General features: G+C 48.1%; 1 protein-coding gene across 1 annotated transcript in view; it reads left to right on the top strand.

Moving 5' to 3' along the window:
- Positions 1 to 24,053, top strand: part of DDX31 (DEAD-box helicase 31) — a 73,256-nt gene that overhangs the window by 30,502 nt on the left and 18,701 nt on the right. The window contains 4 exon segments of the mRNA XM_060153979.1: positions 6,594 to 6,644; positions 8,181 to 8,320; positions 13,328 to 13,409; positions 20,363 to 20,474. Of these exon segments, the coding sequence (XP_060009962.1) occupies positions 6,594 to 6,644; positions 8,181 to 8,320; positions 13,328 to 13,409; positions 20,363 to 20,474 (385 nt within the window).

Here is a 24,053-nt window from a genome sequence, read left to right on the forward strand (position 1 = left end):
AGTTAAGAAATCCAAAGAAGCAGAATATCTCCTCCGGCTTATAGTGAAGCACTCACCCTAAGCCAGAGGTTTTTTCGATACCACTGTTAAGTTGAGGGGTTGGGAAGGAGAAACCCCACCGAGTGACTGGAATGTGGTGTTTCCAGGCTCCCTCTAGTTTTAGGGCTGATGCGTGGCCCTCCCTGGTTGTCCCTGGATGTATGTACCCAGTGCCTTGGCCTTTTCCCAGCAAGGAGAGGCGCTTCCGGCTCCACCTGCATCTGCTGGCTGAGTATCCCTTGGAATGCTTTGTGCCTGTCCACACCTGCCTCCTTTTTCAGAAGATACCTAAAGCACCTGTGCTGCTCTCCTCCACCTTTTCTCTCTCTCCCTTTTTTTTTTTTTTTTTTTGCTCGAAACACACCGTTAGGTCTGTGCGGTTCTTAATTTCCTCTCCTCCTGGGAAATTTCGCTGTGCCGGCGGCCAGGAGACAAAGGAGGGGGGCTGTAAGCATCCCAAGAATGTCCCTTCAGCACCCCTGAAGACATGGAGACTTTCTCGGTTTCCTCTGGGGTATGCTTTTCAGGCGAAGTTTACCTTTTCCGCTCGTATTTCATTCGTGTTAATGGCAAGACCATTTGGAGATGGTTGGCTATTGACTCAGTTACGCTAACTCATGCTGCCAGCTTTTTGGCGGCTCCAGCCAAGATCTCGCGCCTCTGACAGCTTCTGCGCTGTCTCCTTCCCCCTCTGATTACGCAGCCCAATCTGTCACCCGGACGACGGGGGCCTGTGCCCCGCTGATGGCTTTCCACACGCCGCAGTAATGACTTTGGCAGGACGGGAAGGCAGCAGAGGCGAATTTGCTGCGTCCCTTGCTCGGAGAGCCGCAGGCCCCCTCTCCCTGTTAGTAAAAACCTCACTTTGTGAGGTTCTTGGGTAAATAAATGAGTCATTTTAATCCAACTGACAGGCTGGCACCTGAGCAAGCTGCCTTCCATCTGTACCCCTTGGTCCCATGGAGGCGGCCAATTGTCAGGCCCACGGACTTGAAGGCCTGACTGGTGAGTGTCTTTCAGAATTGACTTTAGCGATTCTTTCGCCCTAATTAGGTTAAAGGAATACAGTTGGGTTGGATCTAAGTTCTAAGAGTGGGCGGAGAACCTAAGGCTTTCCTGAGTCTTGTGCAGGTCAGTTTCCTGTGGCTCTGGTGCTGCTGGCTGACAGCATCCGGGAAGATGGAGCCATGTCCCCTTCCTCTGTGGTCCTCTGCCCGGGTCGGGTGGATGGGGTGTGAGGGGGGAAGAGAGCCGAGAGGCTTTAAATCCCCACCTCTTTGCCTCCGTCGAGCTCTTATTTCATCACGAACTGGAACACTCAGACTGACGATTCTCAAGACACTTTGCATGTCCACTGTCTCATTGGATCTTCACAGCAACCTCGGGAGATAAGTAAACTGTAGCCATTTTATAGGTGGGTAAACTGAGGCTCAGAAAAAGCAGAGGTGACTTGCCCGGATTGGTGGCTGCTAAAGTGATCCTAGAGTCCGGTTCTCCCTGTTCCTGCACCGGCAAGATTGACCCACTCTCAGAGTAACCTCGGCTGAGACTGGAAAGAAGTGCTTAAGGAAATGGCTGGTGAAGTCCGAGCAGTGGCTGGCTGTGAGGTGCCCCCACCCCAACAGCAGAAGTAGTGGGCGGTGGGAAGGTCGTCAGCCTGGTGTCCTGAGCCGATTGCCTGGCCCGCGTAGGAAAGAACCGTGAGCAGTCCTGATGGCGGGGGCCGCCGCGCCTCCTAACTCACCGTCTCAGTGTGTTTGTACCCGGAATGGCTTTCCTAACACCGTATGGTAGTTTTGAGATTCATCTGTGTTTCTTAGTTGGATTTACTAAACCGACGAGCATTAAATTTTTTTCAAAGCTTATCTGTAAAGCTCAGACAGCCCACTGTGTACCTCTCCCAGTGCGGAGCACTTAAATGAAGTAAGTCATTTCTTAACAAGAGCTTCGCAGATTTAAGAACCCGTCAGTTTTTCTAAAGACAGTGACTGTGGTCAGTGCAGAGAATCCTCTAAATTGTGTTCTCAAAGGCATCGGCTCTGGAACGTCCGCCTTCAGCTTTCAGGGCACCTGGGAGCTGTCAGAAAACACTTCCTGGGTGGTTGACACACTTCTGATACATGAAATGTCTACTTAACATTTATAAATGCAGCCTCTGGCCACCGTTCAAAGGAGACCCACAAATCTCAGGTGGGATTTAATCAGAGCGAAGGCAGACCAGCCCTGACCTGCCTGCAGTGGTCTTCTGGGTGACTTAGATGATGGTGGGACAGTGTCTTCCTTGAATCTTGCCTCTGACCCTGGAGGATAAGGGTGCGATTGTTTTAATGTGCTTCTTACAGAACTTTGCATAGGATTGTTATTATTTTTTTTAATTTATTTTTTTGGGTGTGGTACACGGGCCTCTCACTGCTGTGGCTTCTCCCGTTGCGGAGCACAGGCTCCGACGCGCAGGCTCAGCGGCCGTGGCTCATGGGCCCAGCCGCTCTGCGGCATGCGGGATCTTCCCGGACCGGGGCACGAACCTGTGTCCCCTGCATCGGCAGGGGGACTGTCAACCACTGCGCCACCAGGGAAGCCCAGGATTATTATTTTTTAAAAAAACCTTATATACCTATAAATTCTTAGTGATACTGAAAAGCGAGGAGAGAGGAGGAAGAGCCGTCCTTTACAGAAGAATGCCAGTTATAGAAATGGAAGGAACGATAGGCTTAGAAAGCCGTCATTTTGTAGACATCAGGGTAACAACTGATACAGACAAGTAGCATCGAATGATACTAAGACCACTGGGCAGAATGTTCTGGGAAACAGTCTCAAAGTTTCCCTCCTGAGGTTACTCACTCATCGCAAAGGAGAAAGGTACCGTCACAAGGGAGTGAGATGGTGGATGCCACCTGCTCCAGTGACCGAGCACAGCGTCCCCAGCACAGGACAGACACCCTGCCTGTATCCTGAGGTCACGTGCTGGGCGGTACACCCCACCCTGATGTCGTTCTGCCAGAACGCTCCCCCTGAATCTTACTATGAGGAGACAGAAAAGTCCAGATTCTGGGATGTTCCTCAAGACACCTGGACTCTTCAAAAAAGGATTGTTATCCAAAAAATAAAAAGAAGTAAATGTTAAGGCTGGGGATGCAGTTCTACGTTAAGGAAGTCTAGAGGGCTATAATAAAAATAGAATGCAATGATCTAGGCTTCAGTCCTGGGTTAAGAAAGGAAAACAGCTATAAAAATTGTCTTAGGTACAAGTGGTGAAATTTGAACGTGGACTGATTGTTATAAAATAAACTTATTTCGTGTGAAGTTCTTAGGTGTGGTAATGGTATTGTGATTTATGTAGAAGAATGTCCTTTTACTTAGAAGACATGTGCTGAAGTATTTAGGGGCAAAATGTCATGATACTTGCAAGTTCCTTTCAGATGGTTGAGAAAAACACACGTGTACAGAGAGGAAAAACGCAGCTGCCAGTGTTTAGCAATTGGTGAATCAAGATGAAGGACTGACAAGTGCTCACTGTACTCTTCTTCCAGCTTTTCTGTAGGTTTAAATTTTTCTAAATAAAAATGCAGGGTTGTGGGGAGGGGGGAATAATGTGCATTCGTCGTCAAAAGAAAAACAAAGCAAACAACGCAGGAAACTGCGAAGAGAAAAGTAAAAATTGCCCCAAATCCCCCTACCTCGAGATAACCACAGTTGACAGTTTTGGTGAACCTCCTTCCAGGTGTTGGTTCTCTGCTTATCAATCCATCTGTGCATTTATCCATTAATCCTTCTGTCTACTTAATGTCTTCTGTTTTTGTTACCCTCTCTTTCTTCCTGGATGTTTTGGTGGAAGAAAGACCATTTGTCCTTCAGGACGCTCCACATTGCGTCCCTGTGGTGCTGTTTACCTTGTCCCTGTCGCCCTGTAGTAGGTCTAGGCACTTGTTAGATTCCATTGCTAGGGTTTTGTTTCTGTTTTGGCAAGAATATGTCAGAGGTGATATTCTGTCTTTCCTACTGCATGACAGCTGGTTATCTTACTTTTTTTTTTTTTTTTTTTTTTTTTTTGCGGTACGCGGGCCTCTCACTGCTGTGGCCTCTCCCATTGCAGAGCACAGGGTCCGGACGCGCAGGCCCAGCGGCCATGGCTCACGGGCCCAGCCGCTCTGCGGCATGTGGGATCTTCCCGGACCGGGGCACGAACCCATGTCCCCTGCATCGGCAGGTGGACTCTCAACCACTGCGCCACCAGGGAAGCCCTTACTTTTTAATTTTTAATTATGTTGAAACGTGGTCTCAGGGTCAGAATTATAAGGGCCCATTAAAGGAAGTCCAGCTTCCATCCTCATCCCCTCCCCCCATTCTCTTCCTTCCCGTGTAGGTCACTATTTTTTATAAGCTTTGGGGTTTTTCCCTCCATTACTTCTTTTTCAAATATGAGCAGATATATTTGCATTTCCCCCATTTCTTACACAAACGCATACTATTCACACTCAAAACATAGCCTAGATATTCTCCACATCAGTACATAGGAACCTCCGTTCCTTTTGTAGCTGTGTAAAACGCCGTTCTATGGGGTAGGTATTACCGTGTTTTATTCAACCCGTCTCCTGCTAGACATTGGGGTTATTAACAGACCTGCAGTTATAAATAGTGCTGAACTCGGTGGTTTGTGACCACCTAGATGAGTGGGATAGGGAGGGTGGGAGGGAGGGAGACGCAAGAGGGAAGAGATATGGGAACATATGTATATGTATAACTGATTCACTTTGTTATAAAGCAGAAACTAACACACCATTGTAAAGCAATTATCCTCCAATAAAGATGTTAAAAAAATAAATTAATGAATAAATGAATAGCCTTGTGCACAGATGATTTTAAATTTTTGCCAGGGATGGATTGCTGGGAGATTGCTCAGGGTCAAGAAGGGAGATTGCTCAGGGTCAAAGGGCAAGTGCGTGTGTAATTTTGCTGGATATTTACCAAATTCCCCACCATAGGGGGTTGTATTATTTTGCATTCCCACCAGCAGCATATGAGGGACACAGCATCTTTTTTGATAGTGGAGCCGTATACTGTAATATGGTCTTGGAAAAGTAAAGCAGACCTGGATTTCAGGGCTAGCTCCGCTTCTTAGCTGTGTGTCTGTTGTAGTTTCTTAGGACAGGGCCGAAAGTAAGCTCGTCACGCGAGATGAATTGTGCGGAAGCACAGCAGTAGAGGGCTGCCGCTCGCTCAGGCAAAACAGCGCCGTCTGTCCTGCTGTGGTAGCTTTTATTAAAGCATTATCTAGGTTTACACTTTAAGACTTGTCTTCTTCACATTTCAGAAGTGCCAAAGCAGCAACCTATGTTTTTATTAATTATACAAGCAAGAATTGGCTTTCGTGAGCACCTGCCATGCTTCGTCCTTGAGCGCAAAAGCAGCGCAAAGTTCCCACCATTATTCTGATTATACTGAAGTAGCACAAGGGCATCTCCTTGCGTTCCCACCACTCTGATTGTACTGAGGACACCTCATGGATCAGTGTCCAAAGCACTCAGTGCTTCTTCGCAGGCCCCCGGTTTGCCGGGGGGGGGGGGGCGGGCTCAAAGCAATCAGGACTGTTTGCAGTTCTGGCTTATTCGCCAGCCCCCAGTTTGCTGGGGGGGGGGGGCTCATAGGTCACGTCTCCTTTCCATGTCCTCAGTTATCCCACTACATGTGTCCCTGGACAAGTTACTTAATCTCTCTGAATCTTGGTTTCCTCTCTATCAAATGGGAGTAATAGTTGTCTGAGGCGTTATTTTTATTTTTTTATTTATTTATTTTTTGTGGTATGTGGGCCTCTCACTGTTGTGGCCTCTCCCGTTGCGGAGCACAGGCTTCGGACACTCAGGCTCAGCGGCCATGGCTCACGGGCCCAGCCGCTCCACAGCATGTGGGATCTTCCCGGACCGGGGCACGAACCTGCGTCCCCTGTATCAGCAGGCGGACTCTCAACCACTGCGCCACCAGGGAAGCCCCTGAGGTGTTATTTTGACAATGAGTCAAGATAACGCAGGTAAAATGCTCTCCACCCTCTCTGGTGTGTAGTGAGCGCTCAGTACCTGTTGGCTGGGGCTACTCTTGGTGTGACTTGTGCTTGGAGGTGAATGCCAGGGGTACCTTTATTGCCAAACACTGGAAGATTCCCGTTTTCTAGTCTCTCTGCCAGAATGGCCAGAAACCAGAGAGCAGAGTCTTTGCTCTTGAGGTGGCAACCAGCGGAAAAGAAGAGAAAAAAAATCTCCATTGCTTTTATACTTTTTGTCTGTCTGGTTGATGACTGTCTGATAATGACTTAGTTCTCAGGCCTACATGCAGATGATGTTCTTTTAGTGAAGTGGGCTGTGGCCGCCTCACCTGCGGGTTCTATAGAACTAGCCTCTAAATTGGAATTTTACCCACAGGTGGACGTCAGTGGGTTCCTGAAGGTGTGCACATTCCTGGGGGCTGAGCCCTCAGAGTTTGCATTAGATCATCTAATGGATCCATGACCCCAAACAGGTTGAGAAACTCTGTCCTAAGCCATATTCTTTTCTGTTTTGAAGGATGTTGCGGCTCGGGGCTTAGATCTCCCTCAAGTCACGTGGATTGTCCAGGTAATGTATTTAAGTTGTTAAGGTGCGAGCTTGAGGCCAGCATGTGTGATCATGAGTAGGTGCATTGGCTTTAAGTAGAATAATTATTATCACCCTCTTGGGTGTTGCCCTGGTCACCAGGCAGCAACCAGCCCGATCTGCACAATTCTCCTGGCATCTTTCCTTAACCCAGCCCACCTGACCACTGCAGCACAGCCTGCAGACTGTACAGCCGTGGGAGGGAGGGGCAGGCTCCCCTGCTCACAGACTAATGTGTGTCACACACAGAGTTTTCAGCAAGCTGAAAATAACAGAAATTACCTGGGCCCCTGGGAGGCCTCATCGTGTCCAGAAGGCGATGGCTCAGCTGTCCTGAGAGCTGTGTCCATGCACATTGACCTGCAGGGGGCAATTAAGGCCCTGACAGCATCTTACACATACCTCTAGCCTTAGATGCTTTGCCAGAGGGTAGAGGTGTTAGCGCTAGTCTAGTGGCTTTAGTTTTGTTTTTTCTTTTCCTTAGTCTGCAGAGTGGTATTTTTATGCCCTTCTGTACGGGGGCCAGGGGACAGGGCCCTGTTTACGTGAGTCACAGTTTATTCACATTTTAGTGGAATTGCATGCCTGTCACTAGCTAGGAGTCTCTGCTCACGGCACATGATGACTTTGCGACTAGAGGCATTGTGTCTTCTTTCCTGCTGTCCATGGAGCAGATTTGAAATAGGAAGGCGAGGATGATTTTAATGTGCAGGAGGCCAGGCACATATAATTGATCATTGAGAGCCTTCTTGTAATTGTGGGTATTGATTAGTTTAATATGCCTGGCCTCCCATCATATTCTTGGCCCTCTGGTCTTTGATGCATGTAGCAGCAAAGAAGAAAAGGGCAGAATGAGTACAGGGACAATTGGTGTTGACGACGATGACGTTATTGCCATAGAGAGCGTCCGTTCTGCTGAGTTAGAGCGTTGGCCCTTTGCCGGGTCAGGAACACTGTCCGTGGGAGCGGAGGCATTTCCCTGCAGGAAGGGGAACGTGCCTGTCAACTGGCCTGCAGCTCTGCTCCGTTGGGACTGGGTGGCCTGCAGCGAGGCGGTGGAGACCTGAGTCTCTGTACCCTGTGTAGCAGTCTTTCGTGGCCTCAGCCCCACTGCCCTGTCTACTGAGGAAGCAGGCCAAGGTCGTGCGGCCATCCTGCGCGAGTTTGCGCCCACCTGCCTGCATTCTCACCTTGCCCAGTCACCTCAGTGAAAAGATGCAAATAGGAAAATGAAGAGACCTGTGGAGAAGTGAAATTAAATAGGAGATACTGGGACGAGAAGACGTCTCGTTTATCTGAAACTTGGCCAATGTTCCTGTTGGTGTGTCGGAGCCTTGTTATTTCCAATGAAGCCAGGAGTTTCAGGGTTGAGTGACTTCTCCTTGTGATTGTGGTAGGGTAACCATAGCACCAGGATTTAATTCTTGGGATACCTGGAGGCAGGTGAGGGGTATTGCACTTCCAATTAATGGCAGTCCCTTGATCTGCGAATGCCTTCATTTTTGTTACCCTTTTTAGTACAACGCTCCGTCTTCACCTGCTGAATACATCCACCGGATTGGGAGAACCGCCCGGATTGGCTGCCATGGGAGCAGCCTGCTCATTTTGGCTCCTTCGGAGGCAGAATATGTCAACTCGTTGGCTTCTCACAAAATCAAGTGAGTCAGAAACACGGGGTTTCGGCTGATCTCACCTAATTAATTTTCTGTCGCCTCTTACAGTGGATGGGCCTTGTAAGCTGACGAGGAGCCATTAACCCTTGTGATCCTTAAGTGAGTCCCAGAATAGCCAGTGGCAAAGACTGAAACCCTTAACGCCATCAGCACATGACAGTTTCCATTGCGTTGCCATTCCAAGGCGTAGAACGATCTGTTGCGCTCTCTCTTTCAGGTAGAGGTCTGTGTTGGCGTTGCTCCTGCTGCGAAATCAGTGTGCACCACCCGCCCAGCCAGCTTCTCAAAGACCTCTCTTAGTCACCATGTTTGTTTCTTGTAATTAATTAATGCTTAGGACCTTTAAAGTTGGAAAAATATAATGCTTTTGATTCTTTACACAACTCCCCCTCCCCCAGGAAAGGAAAACGAGGGAAGAAACCATGAGGGGCAGGTGAATTATGTCCCACGTGTTTGTGGCCAAGGCTGTCCAGCTGCTGTCTCGTGTGCACCCAGTCAGATGGCAGCCTCTCACACCCCCCAGCGTCAAGCCCCCAGTTCCAGCCCTGGGTCGGGGACTCCACAGGGCTCAGCAGCATGGAACCTTCGGCAGGGGCTTCCATCGAACCCCGATCTCCCCGAGGAAAGACAAAGCAAAGACAGAGGACAGTGGCTCGAGCTGGCCGGGGTGATTGTCATGAAAGCAGAGAGCATCCACCTGGGCCACAGAAATGAGTTTGTTTAGTCGTGTTTTCCATAAAATCTAAAGTAACAGGCTCTGAAAGTGGGCTTCTAAAGGCATGCGGTTTTTCACACTGATCTACTTTCACGAATTTCTTCTGCTCAGAGAAAGCACAGTGATGCATAGAATGTTTTTGGAGGCACAGGAAGAGCTGTGTGATGCCCAAGGTGGTGGCACGGTACACGCCGGGCACAGGAGTGGCCCAGCTGCTCAGAAGCCACTCGGTGACTTCCCCTGTCCCCAGTCAGACTTAAACACTCTCAACACTCTTCCGAGATGGCTGGTGTGACCGTTCGTGGAATGAAGCTTTCTTAGAAAATGTGCTTCACACCCCTCAGTGTCGGGGGAGGCAAGGACCCGCTCCCGATGAATTCGAGAGGGCAAAAATGAAGATGGTGTGGGTTTTCCTCTTATGTAATTCTCTCATCTTGATACAGCTTGTCAGTTGAAGGAGTGGTTTTTGTTTGTTTCAGGAAGACGTGCATCTCTTCTCTTACTTGTGAGAGAAAATCTCATGTAGATCAGTCAGCGTTTCACCAGGAGCTCCATCTCCAGCTGGATTCTGAGTTCCCGGGGGCTGGAGGCCGCATCAGACTTCTCACTGCGGCCCTTTCCGAGTCTAGGCGGCACCCGATCAGGCAGTTACACTCCAGAAATACGGGGGGGTCGAAATGAAAACCTGTCCCAGCGCCGTAGCTTTTTCCCTCTGTCCCGGCGATTCGTGTATGTGTGGAAGGTATTCTCAGAGGTGTGTTGTCCCACAAGAGGAGGGACTCACTGCACCTCGGCAGCCTCTCTCTGCCTCCATGGCTCCCTCCTCCTTCCGTTCTAGACCCAAAAGTTCACGTTCTCCCATTCCTCCCCGTCAGCAGCTCTCTGGTTGGCCTCCTGTGCTCGTTCACTGTGATGTTATCTCCTTGGAGAAACGGGTGCAGACAGTTCCACAGTCAAAGGGTGATGGTGAGCACAGAGTTGTCAGCATAGATGCCTCTGCCTCTCTCCCTCTCATCATTGTTCTCGAATAAATGCCTTCCAGTTGATTGCTATGGAAGGTTCAAATGTAAGCCTGAAATTGAAAAAGGGAAAATAATAATTAGCACCAACATGAATCATTGGTGAGCTGGGTATATTTTAAAGGTATAAAAAAGACAGCCCTTGGGACTTCCCTGGTGGCATAGTGGTTAAGAATCTGCCTGCCAATGCAGGGGACACAGGTTTGAGCCCTGGGCCGGGAAGATCCCACATGCTGCGGAGCAACTAAGCCCATGTATCACAACTACTGAGCCTGCGCTCTAGAGCCCGCGAGCCACAACGACTGAGCCCGTGCGCCGCAACTACTGAGCCCGTGCGCCTAGAGCCTTTGCTCCGCAACAAGAGAAGCCACCGCAGCGAGAAACCCGCGCACCACAATGAAGAGTAGCCCCCGCTCACCGCAACTAGAGAAAGCCCGCGTGCAGCAGCAAAGACCCAATGCAGCCAAAAATAAACAAATTTATTTATTTATTAAAAAAAAAAAGACAGTCCTCCCTTTTGATGATCTTTTCTGGAAAAAGAGCCCGCAGCATTCATGGGAAATTCAGCATAAAGTTCACAGTCAGGAGAGAACTCAGTGATGCCAGAGACTTGGGGATGAAGTTCAGAAGGACGAAGACTGGGAAATACCGCAAGGAAGAGATTTGGGTCTTATGTGCTGTAAGAATGTCCTTACAGGGGGTGTAAGAACATTCAGTTAAGGGGCAGAGAGTTCTGTAGGAGTCCAGCCTCACTGGTTTCTGCCCTGAAAATTAACCTATTGAAGTGCCTGGTCCTGAACCACTGGCTGCTTCACCGGTGAGACATAGTCAACCCGAGTGATGATCAGATCTGTCGCTGCGATACTGCCGTGCGTTACACGTGCCGATTTCTGTTGGAGGAAGGGCTGTATGTTGGGGATCTATATAGAAACTGTTTCTTTGACTTAATAACAAAAACTAAATCTAATAAGAACTAATTAAAAAGCATGCCATGGAAAGAGGCAAACTTGAAGATTCTTGGAATACAAAAGGTACACGTCTAAATATCAAAAACAGGAGGAAGACGTGTGTGCCTGTTTGGTGCCTAAGAACCTGAGAGCCTGGTGGCGGGCTGCTGGGACGGCTGATGAATTACAGAGAAGATCAGGAAGGCAGGCGGAGGCTCTCAGCAGCAAGGGCTGTCGCAGGAAATCGCCGCCCGCCCCCAAACGCCCAGCGCGTGGAGCTCGCCCTGACAGTTTCATTGAGCAGGGCTAGAGACAGGTGCCCCGGGCCGCTTCGCCTCTGTCTGAATGCCCAGAACTTGGTCTCTGCAGCCCTCCGACTTCTTGGTGTTTGCCAGCTTCTTCACTTTTTCCCACTTCTCCTTTAAACGTGTCTCTAATGAAAGTCATCATTGGTTTATTAAAATGTAAATGCTTCCTCAAAATGTGTTATTTCTTAGATCAGGTATAAGACAGTTAGTTCCTTGAATCTCTTTAGCTGTCTCTCTTCATAGTGAGGTGGGATGGTTCAGGTGTGTTGATAGAACCATACGTAAACAGAGTAGATGTGCTTTGTTCCTCGGAAGCAGTGATTTCTTAGACTCGGAGGAAAAGGCCCTTTTCAACTGTAAATCACTCCAGTTCAGTCCCATCTGCTGTTCACTTAGGGTAGATGGTCCCCCAACATTGTCATATGGACACATACAGCCTACGAGCCGTGCCCTGGCTGAAGGTCAACATTTGAGGAAACTGTGCCTTTCTGTGGCATATTTAGTTCTTTGTGTCCCTGGCTGCAAATGCCATTATACCTGTTTTCTCTCTCCCCACTTCAGGATCTGACCCCAAGTTCTTATGTTGCTTTTACTTTTGTTTTTCTTCTTTTTTTTTTTTCCTCAAGAAAAGAAGTGATGAATGGAGGCAGGTCAGCTAGAAAAAGGAGAAGGCAGGGCTGGGCTCTGATTCTTACCTTCCTTCAGCTTTCCAGGCATAAATGAGATGCAAATTCAGTAGCCGTAACATTTCTCTCCCGTATGAAAAACAGATTTTCCAGGAAGCCGCGAACGTTCCCCCCCCACCCCCCCGCCCAACTCCTACACTCTTGGTATGTACTCTGCATTCTCTGGTCGACTCTGTAAAAATATTTTCTGAATCCACATGGCTGTGAGCTGGCAGCGAAGAAAGAACGGTGAGGGCTGGGGGCTGGGGGTGTACGGGGAAGCAGTGACACAGCTCAGGTAGATCATGTCACAGACATGACATGTTCATTCATAGCTTTGTCAGAGTCACCTTTGGGGGAAAGTCACCTTTGTCTTCTCCCACAGAAGAGGCTGCCATTCATGTTTTAATTTGCTGTTACATTTAGGAAAAAAAAAACAAAAACCCAACAACATACAAGAAAATCATTTATCTTTTTATGATCTGTTTTTCTCCCCCAGAGCTCCTCCTTCCCCCTTCCTCTCTCCCTGGGGAGTGTGTGTCCCTCCTCGCCTCTAACACAGGACTCTGCCGCATGCCCTTCCTGGGGCGAAGGCTGGGGCCTTCCAGAGCCGTGGGGGACGGTGGGCTGTCCAGACTCCCCTGCCAGGCAGCTTGGAGTGTCTTATTCTGGCTGCTGACGGCTTCTGTTCACAAGGGAAGCCTGAGTTCTGGTTTCGGCCGTTCGCATGTGGCTCTAGATCATTTGGTCCTCACCCCTGAATAATTAAGAGACTAGAGCAGCAGAGATCCCTCAGGGTAGATTAGGAGAGAGTTCTGTGCCATGATGGGCGATGGGCGTTGGTCGCCTGTTTACCTTCACTCAGGTGTTTGGTTAAGCCCCACAGTTCAGGGTCTTCAGCCATCTCCTTCCTTTAAGTATGAAACTAAAGGGACTGTCGGAAATGTTTCTTTAGTTCGTCTTCTCAAGGCACGGTCATCTGTCTATGAGCAGGCCTATTTATTTAGTGTTCCAGATTTACTAAGAAATAATGACATGATCCCTATAGAGGAAATTCTAAATAAATGTATAAATAAATGTATAAATTCTAAATAAATGTAAATGTATCAGGCAGGAAGGAAATTGTTGGGAATATTACCCTGTCTGTCCCTTTAATATCATAGAGGGCCCCTTCCTTCCAAATTCCTAAAGGTTTGGGAAAACATTCCCTTTCCCTGACCAAGTGTTGCTTCTCCTTTATATCGAATTAGCCTGATGAGAGGCCAGTTTTATGCATCAAGATTCCAAATGTTTTTGAAAGAACCGAAGGTTTACCTCGATGTGCCCTTCCTTTTACAGTGTTTCTGAGATAAAGATGGAAGATATTTTGTCTGTTCTGACACGGGATGATTGTTTTAAAGGGAGACGATGGGGAAGCCAGGTGAGTTTTATTATGTATCGCGCTTGCTGCTAACAGACGTGACGCATTTCCTGATTTGGGGAAGCAGTGATTCTGAGTATGGGGCAGTTACTGCCTCTGTCAAGTAAAACGTGTATTTTAAGGACCATGAACATTAGGTGAGGCCTCATCTTGATGGTGCTTTTTCTGTCTTTGCTCCTGGACACGTTTGCTGGGCTCATCCAGTTAATGGGCTCCAGTCCATCCTGCGCGTCTGCCAGGCGGCAGCGAGCTCCCCAGAAAGGAGGTCTCATCCCAGGCCAGAATGAGTCTGGAGGCAGCGTTACACACTCAGCCCTGGTGCTTCCCCTCCAGATCGTCAACAAGGACACCTGGCTAGACCCGTCCACCCAGGAAAGCATGGAAAAAATAAATAGCTTGGAATCTCCATTCGGACACACTTAGTTCATCCATTTTTTAACGTTCGCTATACACAGAGGAAGAGTGACGTTGAGATGATTAAGAAGAAAAATTTTTATTATCCGCGCAGTTCCACATGGAGATCCTGAGCAGTCGCAGACAGCCCGGGATCCTTTCCTGCTCCTTTTCCGAGACTTCCCCCCTGCTCGGAATCACTGCCCCGCCTCCGCCCCCACTCTACCGCGTTACTCATTGTATCACATGTACTTGTCAGTGTGTGTGTAATGATGTTGCTGGGCGTAATTTCGTCCATGAAATTTTAATTATTTGGATATTTTTCTTTTCTGATGCCTGAGGATAGACTGGAAAGTCAGAGCCAAATAGACCGAGTTTAAGAGTTTCTTCTGTGCATTAGGACGTGTCTTTATGTGGATCAATATTCTCCCTGAGGCAGGGACTCCATCTGGCTGACCCCGACTTAAGTTCTGTTCCAGAGAGTACCTCCGGAAATGCAGCTAAGAAAAGGGGAGGAAATAATCAAGTGTCCGTTACCGCAGCGTGTCTTCCAGACGGGACTGTGCTAAGCTCTTCACACGCTTGGTCCCGTTCCATCCTCTCAGCAGCCCTATGAGGCAGGTGTTACTGTCCCACTTTATAGATGAGGAAACCGAGGCTTAGAGAGCTGAAGGAACATTCACGAGGGCACAATAATCGTTGATTCTCCTGGTGTGAAAGCAGGCATCTAACTTCAAAGCACCTGTGCTTCACCATGTGCCAATAAGCCTCTGTTAGTATTAGTTAAGCCAGGAAATGGGAACTAAAGTGCTTGTTAAGTTGGGTAACGTTAGCCATTTTCATAAAGGTGAAATTTGGTCAGTAAATGGTACCACAGCAAAGATCCCCGTGAGCAAGAAGGTGATTAAGGACTCAATTGATCAACACGTTATTTTAAGTGATATTTCTTTATAGAACAACCAGGGCACACGAGACTTTGGACCATCCCATATTATCGTTGTCAAGGGAACTGACCAGAAATGAGACACTCATTGGTCTTGGTACACTTCTCTGTTCTTTGGAAACTACTGCAAATTCTAGTTGGCGGGGGGGGCGGGTGGAAAGGTGGGGTGGGGAGCAGTTGTTTTCTGGGTTTTTTGTTTTTTGGGGTTTTTTTTCCAAATGTTCCCACAGCTATTTAATTATAGCCCCGGGACAGCTACGTGGGATAAGCAGGGGTACCTGGGGAGCTGTCTGAGGCGGCATGCAGCAGCAGAGTGGGCAGGAGCATGGCCTTAGGGCCCAGTTCCTCATCTCACCAGCTGTGTGGCTTTGGGCCAGTACCGGACCTTCCTAAGGTTCATGAGTACATTTCTTTATGTGTACAACTGAGATAATATTAGTGTTCTCAGAAGGAGATTGGAGGGCTGAGTAGGAAATAACCTGAAAGTCCCAACACAGGTACCAAAGGGTATTCATTATTATTACTATTATTATTATTATTTTGTTACATCAGTTAGTAGCAGATGTGGAATTAAAGTCCAGACTCATTGACATGAAGCCCAGCGCCTTTTTTTTTGCTGTTTCACACTAAGTGGAAAATTGGCATCTGCCTGCTCTCCAGAAATAAGAGCAAGCCACAAAATTACAAAATGAGGTGGTAAGGTTTGAATAATCTAGCCTTACACTGTTTCCAGGACCGGCTTTGGTGTCAGTATTTACCCCCTGAACACAGCCCAGTTCTCTCCCGGGCACCGATGGTCGTGTGCCCCTGCGCGTCTCTGGGGAAGCTGTGGACGGGTGCAGGGCCCCTCCGGCAGGACGCTCCCCCAGAGCAAGAGGACGTTCCCTCTGCTCTTTCGGGGAACAAGCCACAGCCATTCTGTTAACATCCGCCCTTCTGTGGCCTGGCAGCCCCAGTTCCTCTCCTTAAGCCTTTTCTGTGGCCTGAGGCCAGCCTTGAAGACTGGCTGGGGCTTGCGGAGCCTTCATAAGATTGTGGGTGAGAGCTGGGGCCCAGAGTCGGACAGACTTGGGTTCGAGTCCCTGCTTTATAGCCAGTCGTCCTGCAGCCTTGAGCAGACTCTCTCCTCCTCCCCAGCCTCAGTTTCCCCATCTGTAGAATGAGGACAGCACGAGTACCCATCCTGGAGGGTTGCTGTGAGGTTTAAATAGAACGAGGCCCAGCGTGCTCTGCACACTCGGGGCCGTGTGAGTTCACCTCAGCCCTGAATCGCTGCTCAGATGGACAGGATGTTTTGGTATTTTTAAGGTCTGGTGGTCTTTGGTTTTAAAAAGAAAATGTGCTAATCACGGTTGGGCTTTCACTGAAACCAAAATAACTGGTTAACTTAGAAAACTCAAGTAATCATGCCAGGTTCTAGATGACACAAACACCATTTGTTTGACCAAATTTACCTTTAAGTCAGAGGACAAAGAAAAATGAAACTAAATTGACTTCATTACTAATTATCTCATAGATAAACAGCCTGCAAGAGTATATTACGTGCGTGCCTCATGTGAACAGTAAAGAGAATAAAGTAAATGCTGGTACAACTTTTAATTCTGTTTTTTTTTTTACAGCTTTTTTTTTCTTTTATTAAAAATTTATTTATTTTTGGCTGCGTTGGGTCTTTGTTGCTGCACACGGGCTTTCTCTAGTTGCGACAAGCGGGGCTACTCTTCGTTGCAGTATGCAGGCTTCTCATTGCGGTGGCTTCTCTTATTGTGGAGCACGGGCTCTAGGTGCATGGGCTTCAGTAGTTGTGGCACATGGGCTCATTAGTTGTGGCTTGCGGGCTCTAGAGTGAGGCCCAGTAGTTGTGGCACACGGGCTTAGTTACTCCGCGGCATGTGGGATATACCTGGACCAGGGCTCGAACCTGTGTCCTCTGCATTGGCAGGCGGATTCTTAACCACTGTGCCACCACGGAAGCCCTTAATTCTGTTTTTTTTTTTTTTTTTTTTTAGTTTTGGCTGCGTTGGGTCTTTGTTGCTACAGGCGGGCTTTCTCTAGTTGCGGTGAGCAGGGGCTACTCTTCGTCGCGGTGCGCGGGCTTCTCATTGTGGTGGCTTCTCTTGTTGCGGAGCGCGGGCTCTAGGCGTGCGGGCTTCAGTAGTTGTGACACGTGGGCTCAGTAGTTGTGGCTCGTGGGCTCTAGAGCGCAGGTTCAGTAGCTGTGGCACACGGGCTTAGTTGCTCTGCATGTGGGATCTTCCCGGACCAGGGCTCGAACCCGTGTCCCCTGCATTGGCAGGCGGGTTCTTAACCACTGCGCCACCAGAGAAGTCCCTTAATTCTGTTTTAAATACAGTACGTCTTAATTGGTATCCTCAATGTGGGCAGTTCTCTCTGGCAGACAGGCCGGTGCCGGACAGATGAATGTGGGCTCAGTAGCTGGGCCTTCTACACCCCGAGCCAGACACCTCATCATAATGCCCGTCTTCACCCAGCTTGGTTGAAGGCCATTGTAAGTGTCCTTTGGCATGTACATTTTGGGGCTTCTGTGAACAGAACGCAAGCGAGTGAAGCATCTGTAAAATGTATATTTCATATTTAGGTATATAAAATATATATAGCTACGTCTGGGTGCACGAATGTTCAGCCACCTACAAAGAGAATAAATTTGATCTTTCAACTTGACTGGGAAGCGCTCAGAAGGTTCTAGGGACCGTGGGGGTAAAACTCAGCTTGGCAATAAAATGATTAAAACAAAATCCTTCCATTTAGTTTAAAAATGCCTTAGAAGTTGGCGATTTCAAGACACATGCTTCAAATAACCACCCCCCGCCGCCCCGCCCAACTGCTACCCCCTAAAACTGTGTACAACAAAAATAACCCAGCCCAGCTGTTAGACTCATCTGTTGCCTCTTGATAGGCATGAGTCTTCATCTTCACAGTATAAACACAAACCCAAACGTGTTTTTCCTAAAAGTTTTTTTGTCCTATGAAATACGCCTGCAAACTCATCCTAACAAAAAGCTCACTGGCGTGGTGAGAGACTCAGATAAGATCACAAGCCCCTAGCCTGGTTTTTGTGGGTTGTCTCTTCTCTCCGAGATCAGTGGGGTCTTTACAGAGAAAGGGTATTGAGTGCGTCTAGACCTTTGGAGATGTTATTTTTCTAGACGACCCACAGTCTGCTAGTTGCAAGTTGCTTCATGAAGCAGGACTAAGCCTGCATCTTTGAGGGCGGGAGAGCCCCCCCCCCCGCCCCGGTGCTGCGGGGTGTGCCCTCCGGGCTCTGACCCCCTCTCGTTATGGGAGCATTCACCTGTCTGGGGCTGAGCCAGCACTGCATGACTCTGCTCCCTGTGTCTTCAGTTTAAATTCAGACTGTCCTCCCAAGAAGACAGCTGAAAAATACTCATTCTCAAGAGGGGCAATTTTAAAATAAAGTATTTCTGGAAGTGGCGGGGTAAGACCTTCTTTCTCCTAAGTATATTATGTTTTCTGCCATTAACTTTTTCTTATATCCTACTAAAGTGACCTCATCATTTCAAACATGTGAACCTAGTTTTATCGCGATTTTTCTACATATTTCACTAGTATACACACTCACATTATATGTATGTGTATATGTAATTTTTTTTTTTTTGGGTTGGGAAGAAAAGATACCTCATTTTGAAACCTAAAGGGGGAAATAAGAAAAGCCCTTTGTAATATATTGCCATATTATCACTAAATCCCCTGACAGTTGTGACACAGAAGCAAGTCACCTGTCACTTAAGCTTGAGGTCTCTTTAATTTTCTCCTGGAATTCGCACCAGGCTGTCTTTAATTTGAGGCCTTTATTGGAATTCTGAAACCTCTCTGCCTCCCTGGCTCTCAGATCTATTCTGAGAGCTGTTACAGAATGTATACAATAACCAACAGAGGGATTCGAGAGGGCTGCAGCTCTGTTTATTTAACACTCTAGAGGGATTTTTGTGCTTATTCGGTCCTGGCTGCCCGGCTTTCAATATCGCTTTGACAACCATTCTGCCCTTCTCATTAATTTTAAACAGTTAAAACACAGGAAAAAGAGGAAAAAGTTTTCATTATTAAAGTGCTTTACTTTTTAATAACAGAGGATTCTGTCCGCCAGGGGAAAGGGCATCCTTGCTAATTTCACATTCATATTAAAAAAAAAAAAAAAAAAAAAAAACGCAAGGAAGGTGACAGTTTCGCTGCTGAGGTGGCTTAACGAAAAGAGGGCAGCAAAAAAAAAAGTTTGCATTTCACATCAGTTAAGAGGGTAAAAAAAAAAAAACCTTGTTAATGACAACAGCAGATGTCCACTTTCGTAACACAGCTCCCGAGTGACTTTTTCTCTTGACATTTGAGTGGATAAAACCCTTAGGGGGACCATGTACCGTGAAATCAGATAGACTGTCATCAACCAAACAGGTAGCAGGAATGATTTGACTAAACTGAAAACATTTTCAGGTTGTGAAGTCTCTATTAACACAGAGACGAATGTCTCTCGGAAGAGGGAGACTTTTCCTTCTCCTCCCTTTATTCTTTCTGCGGCAGCTTTAAATGTGAAAAAGACCCGGGTGACGGGGTTAGGGTCGGTCAGCCAGACCCAGGGGCTCGCACCCTGTCCTCTACAGGAGTTAAAAGCAGCATGAGCCGGGTCTCACGCTGGTGAGACCCACACTGGGGGGTGAGTGTGGGTAGAGCTTAATTGCCACCATCCAAAGAATCAACATCTCTGGGGAGGCACGCTAGCCAGATCGGGTTCTTTCGGATCTTGGTTTCGCGTTCAACAGAAAACATTCGTGTTAAGATGCAGGAAACAAAAGCCACTTGTCTTTAGGGGGATATAAAGAAAGGAAATCTTTTCTCTGGGGTTGCTAAAGGCTGAAAAGAAAAGAAGTTTCTATTTTCCTAATATTTTCCATCTGTAAGGTCTTTGATGCAGACAGATGTGAGTTCTTACAGACGGACTGTTGGCTGCAACGATCCGTGCCATCGTCTTGAATGTGGTTTGCTGGAGCAGCCCACTCCTCAGTGGGTTCCTGGGAACTCAGCACAGAGGTCTGGGCTGAAAGAGTGAATCTGAAACACTCAGAGTCTGAACCTCCTAGGAAAGAGGAAGCATACGCTCTACGATTCAAGGACAGACTCACCTGTGGTCAGGTGACTGTGGGATGCTCTTAGACAGGAACGGGCAGGCTTCCACCAATGAGTATAAGGCAGGGGAGGAGACTGAAGGCCTAAGCGGGCCATACAAGACGCCTTTAAAAACTGTTTGTGTCCAGTGATGTTCTAAAGGCCGGAATTGGACTTGGAAAATTCCAAAGTGTCTCCAGTAGACTTTGATTTTGAACATGAGTCATAAGAGGCCAGGAAGGAAAGTAAATAAGTAAATAAAGAAGAGACGTGGTCTGCTCCCTCACCAAGCCACCCACCCTCATCTTCACTTGACTTTAGCATCTTCATCGCTCCCTTTTTTCCCTAGTAATATTGAAAGGATTACCCTTGTTGGCCCCTCTGTGGTTACTGTGTGATTTTACTGTTATTAAATCTGTTATAAACTGCTTCATTATTCCTGACTCTGACTGTCTCTCCTTTAATCCTTCCGTCACCCTCCCAGAAACGCCGCTCCGTTGGCCCCCAGGAAATCCGAGAGCGAGCCACGGTCTTGCAGACGGTGTTTGAAGATTACGTGCACTCCAGCGAGAGGACGGTCTCCGGGGCCAAGAAAGGTTGGTCGATTTCTTAGGTGATTGTGGATGGATAACCCTGCAGGGCATCGTCCCCACCTCCACCCGCACGCCCCGCAGACAGGTTGAGAGGCCAACCAGGCATCTTTGCTCACCAGCAGAAGCCTTCAATCTCCCTAATTCTGCAGCGTTTGGAAGCAGGCACGGAAGGCTTTAGAGTGATATTAAATGTTAATTTCATCCTTCCCCGTGTTTTGCACAAATGAGGCTTTATCTTGGCTTACGTCAGGACTAGAGCTTTGACCTAGCAACTTGGATCTCCGGGATCCGTTTTTCTCTTTCTTAGAAAACCAGATAGAAGAGATATGACATGTCAGCAGGAATAGTTGTAGAGATGGAAATTAGAGATGAAGGCAAGGGCTGGAATCATTAGACCAAAGCAGTTCCTATTTGAAAGTACAAAGGAAAATGAGAAGAACAGTGCTGAGGAAGGACCGTAGGCCATGAACCCAGTTCCTGGGAAATTTACAAAAGAGTTAGGTACTAATTTAATATTCAGTGCCTTTATAGGATAAGTTGGCCCCTGGGATCACCAAGCATTAAGGGTGGACTCAGCAGTTCCCTTTGAGTGCGGAACAGAGCACGGGAGAAGGGAGCTTAGAACAGCTGCGTGTCCTTCATGCTGGAACGTGTGTGTCTTGGCTAGTGACTTACCCCCACGTTGGGGGATCCAGAGTTCTTTTCGATAGTTACCTACTATTTTGAGAAGAATGCCAGGCTGGCTTACCAATAGACGAACACTATAGAATCCTTTCTTCTTTTTATGAATTGAATCTTTAAAAAAAAAAACGAAACAACATTCCTTTAACAAATATTTATTGAATTGGGCGCCGTTCCAGGTGCTTGGGATACACCAGGGGTCAGAACAGACAAAAATTGTCATCTTTAGAACATTCTAGTAGGGGAGCAGAAGATGAACGTAATAAACACAATAAGTACATTCCATATAAATTAGATAGTCTAGGGAAAGGTGATGAGAACGATGGAGAGAACAGAGCAAGTGAGGGAGATGAAGGGGTGAGGGCAGAGTGAGCCCTGTCCTGAAGGTCGATGCTTGAGCAGAAACCTCACGAGGGGCCGCCCCGTGGCTCCGACAGACGGCGTCCAGGCAGGTTGGGGCGTGGGGGTCAGAGTGCATGGGAACTCCTGGACAGCAGTGTGGCTGGAAGGAGGGGAGGGGTGGCAGAGGAAGGGCGTGGAGGCCATCCAGGGGACCCGGTTACCACGAGTGGAAGGGGAACCATTGGAGGGCTTGGGGCAGAGATGTGGTCTGACAGGTCTGAAAAGGTCACTTGCCGCTGAGTGAGAACAGACTCTGCGGGCACCGGTGAAGGCTGGGAGACTGGCTACCGGGCAGTTACGGTCATCTGGAAATAGATGACGGAACTAAGTTAGCAAGTATTTGCAAGTGCCTGTTACATGCCTTAGCACATCATAAAGGCAGTCCTCAGTTACGCAGTCCTTAATCAGATCCACCCGAGATGAGAGATGACGTCCCAGTAGTTGCCCCATAACTGCTGGTAAATAATCAGTGCGTATTCCAGTCTGGTTTCCGATAATACCCTGTCCTAGCGTTTCCCTAAAGTGAATTCAGCAACTCCTAAGGCTCCTCCTGAGAACCTGCCTTTAAAGATGTACTGGAACATTCTGTCAGGAGGAATAGAATCTTTGTCTCAGTGGAACTTTAGAGTTTGGTCATTTGTTGAAAGGTAGGCAACGTCAGCTTTCTGTACGATGCACAATGAAGTGTTTGCAGCAGGATTTCAGGGTTAATAGCAGAGTTGCAGTGAAGGGGAAGAACACCATCGTTATGACGTCAGTGTCAGAGGTCATCTGGGTATTCTAGCGAGCCTGCAACGATTTCAGTGTGACTGGGTCCTCAGAGTAAAACTTACAGTCAATAGTCCTTAGAGAATGCGGTTTTGTGTTTTCTCTCGTTATCGTTACCATTGAACTTTATACCAAGAAACAGAGTTACTTGCCTTCTTTATAAAGGATGTTGGAGTGGGGCCAGTCCCCAATGTTTATGTACCAAGGAGGAAATAAATGTATCGTCTTTTAAGGAAACTGCCCGTAGAAGATCTCGGTCACCCCACAGCAGACATTAGGTTCTCCCCTATTCTTCTCTCTCCTCTTACTTAGGGTTGAGTTCTGGAGGTTTGGGGGGAATGTACACATAACTGCCACACCCCAGGAGCTGATACTGTCTTTTGCATTTCAATCTGCATATGCAAATTCCCCACTACTGACTTGCTTCCCTTTTATGCCATTTCAGAACCCACCTCATGAATAATTAACAAAGCAGCTGGGTTTTGCCTTCACGGGAGAAACCTAGTTGGAAACTGGGCCAAGTATGCATTTGTTTTCCTTTTGCATTTTCTGACCCAGTCGTTGCTAATGACCTGAACTTTATCGTGGTCAGTTTCCAGAAGCAGTTACCCCTTTCTCCCCTCATGTCTTGCATCTTGTAGCTAGAGCTTCAGGTGGTAAAAATTGTGGTAACCTAAGTTTGAACTCCAGGGTCCTGAACGAAAATTTCAGAAAGCGGAGTCCTTTACCTGCACAGCGCCACTTCCCCTGCGGTTCGAGCCGCTCTTCCCTGAAGAGCAAGGGCTGCACGTGTAGGGGTTGTGCCTGGCTCTGAAGGGATGCTTCTCGAGGTAAAGAAGATGCAAACTACTGAAATCTTCCCTCTCCCCTCAGTGTGATCGGAGGGAGGTTGGCTCCTTGGCCAAATGCTTTGTCTTTAGGAGAATTAGAGGGGCAAGCAAGCAGCCTCCTTTCGCCCTTTCTTTGGGTGGTCGTCACTGTTGATGTGCCGGGTAGGAACATGCACCGCGCCTTCTCTGTACAGACGCGTGCTCTTCTCGGGCGGGGGTGGGGTCGGGAGGGGCGAGGATGAGCTGCACCTTCCAGGCTGCAGTTCTGCTCCTTTCTGCCTCCTTGACCCAAAGCCTCATCTGCACGATGCCGCTGTTCCTGATCAGATGTCCGAGAGTACATTTGGTTTTGTTGCTCAAAAGGACAAAATGTCCTTGGAAGGTATTTTGAAATCGATTTCCCCTAATTCTGTCATCCTCTGGCTCTGAAATGGGACTTGGTGGCGTGCCACTGCCTGCTCTGATTGGCTAGAGCATCATCCGTCTTCCCAAATAAACATCTCCTTTCAGGACTTCTCACCTTCCCGCTCGCCTCGGGCCCACAGCCCTCTTCCTTCCACACGTTCCTGGTGCTGCCAGCAGGGCCACTTCCTGCCCCTTGGAAGGTCCTACAGACAGCTGCGCTCCATCTGAGGTTCCTGCTTCTCTGAATTAGCCAAACCTGGGAGTGTGTGCATGTATGTGAGGACGACCAACTGTCGCTGTCCCCAGCGAGACAGGAGCCTTGAGGACGAGGAGGCTTAGTGCAAACAGGCGGTGAGAGATGCTGCCTGACCAGTTGTCGAGGGAGAGAACCCTTCTGCCATTTCTTGGCAAACTCACTATCCCCGTAAAGCTGTTCGTTGAGCACCTAGCTCTCCCAGGACAGAGGCTCTCCAGCCTCGGCTCTCAGGATTGGTGC

This window comes from Lagenorhynchus albirostris, chromosome 7 (assembly GCF_949774975.1).
Source record: "Lagenorhynchus albirostris chromosome 7, mLagAlb1.1, whole genome shotgun sequence".
Lineage (NCBI taxonomy): Eukaryota > Metazoa > Chordata > Mammalia > Artiodactyla > Delphinidae > Lagenorhynchus > Lagenorhynchus albirostris.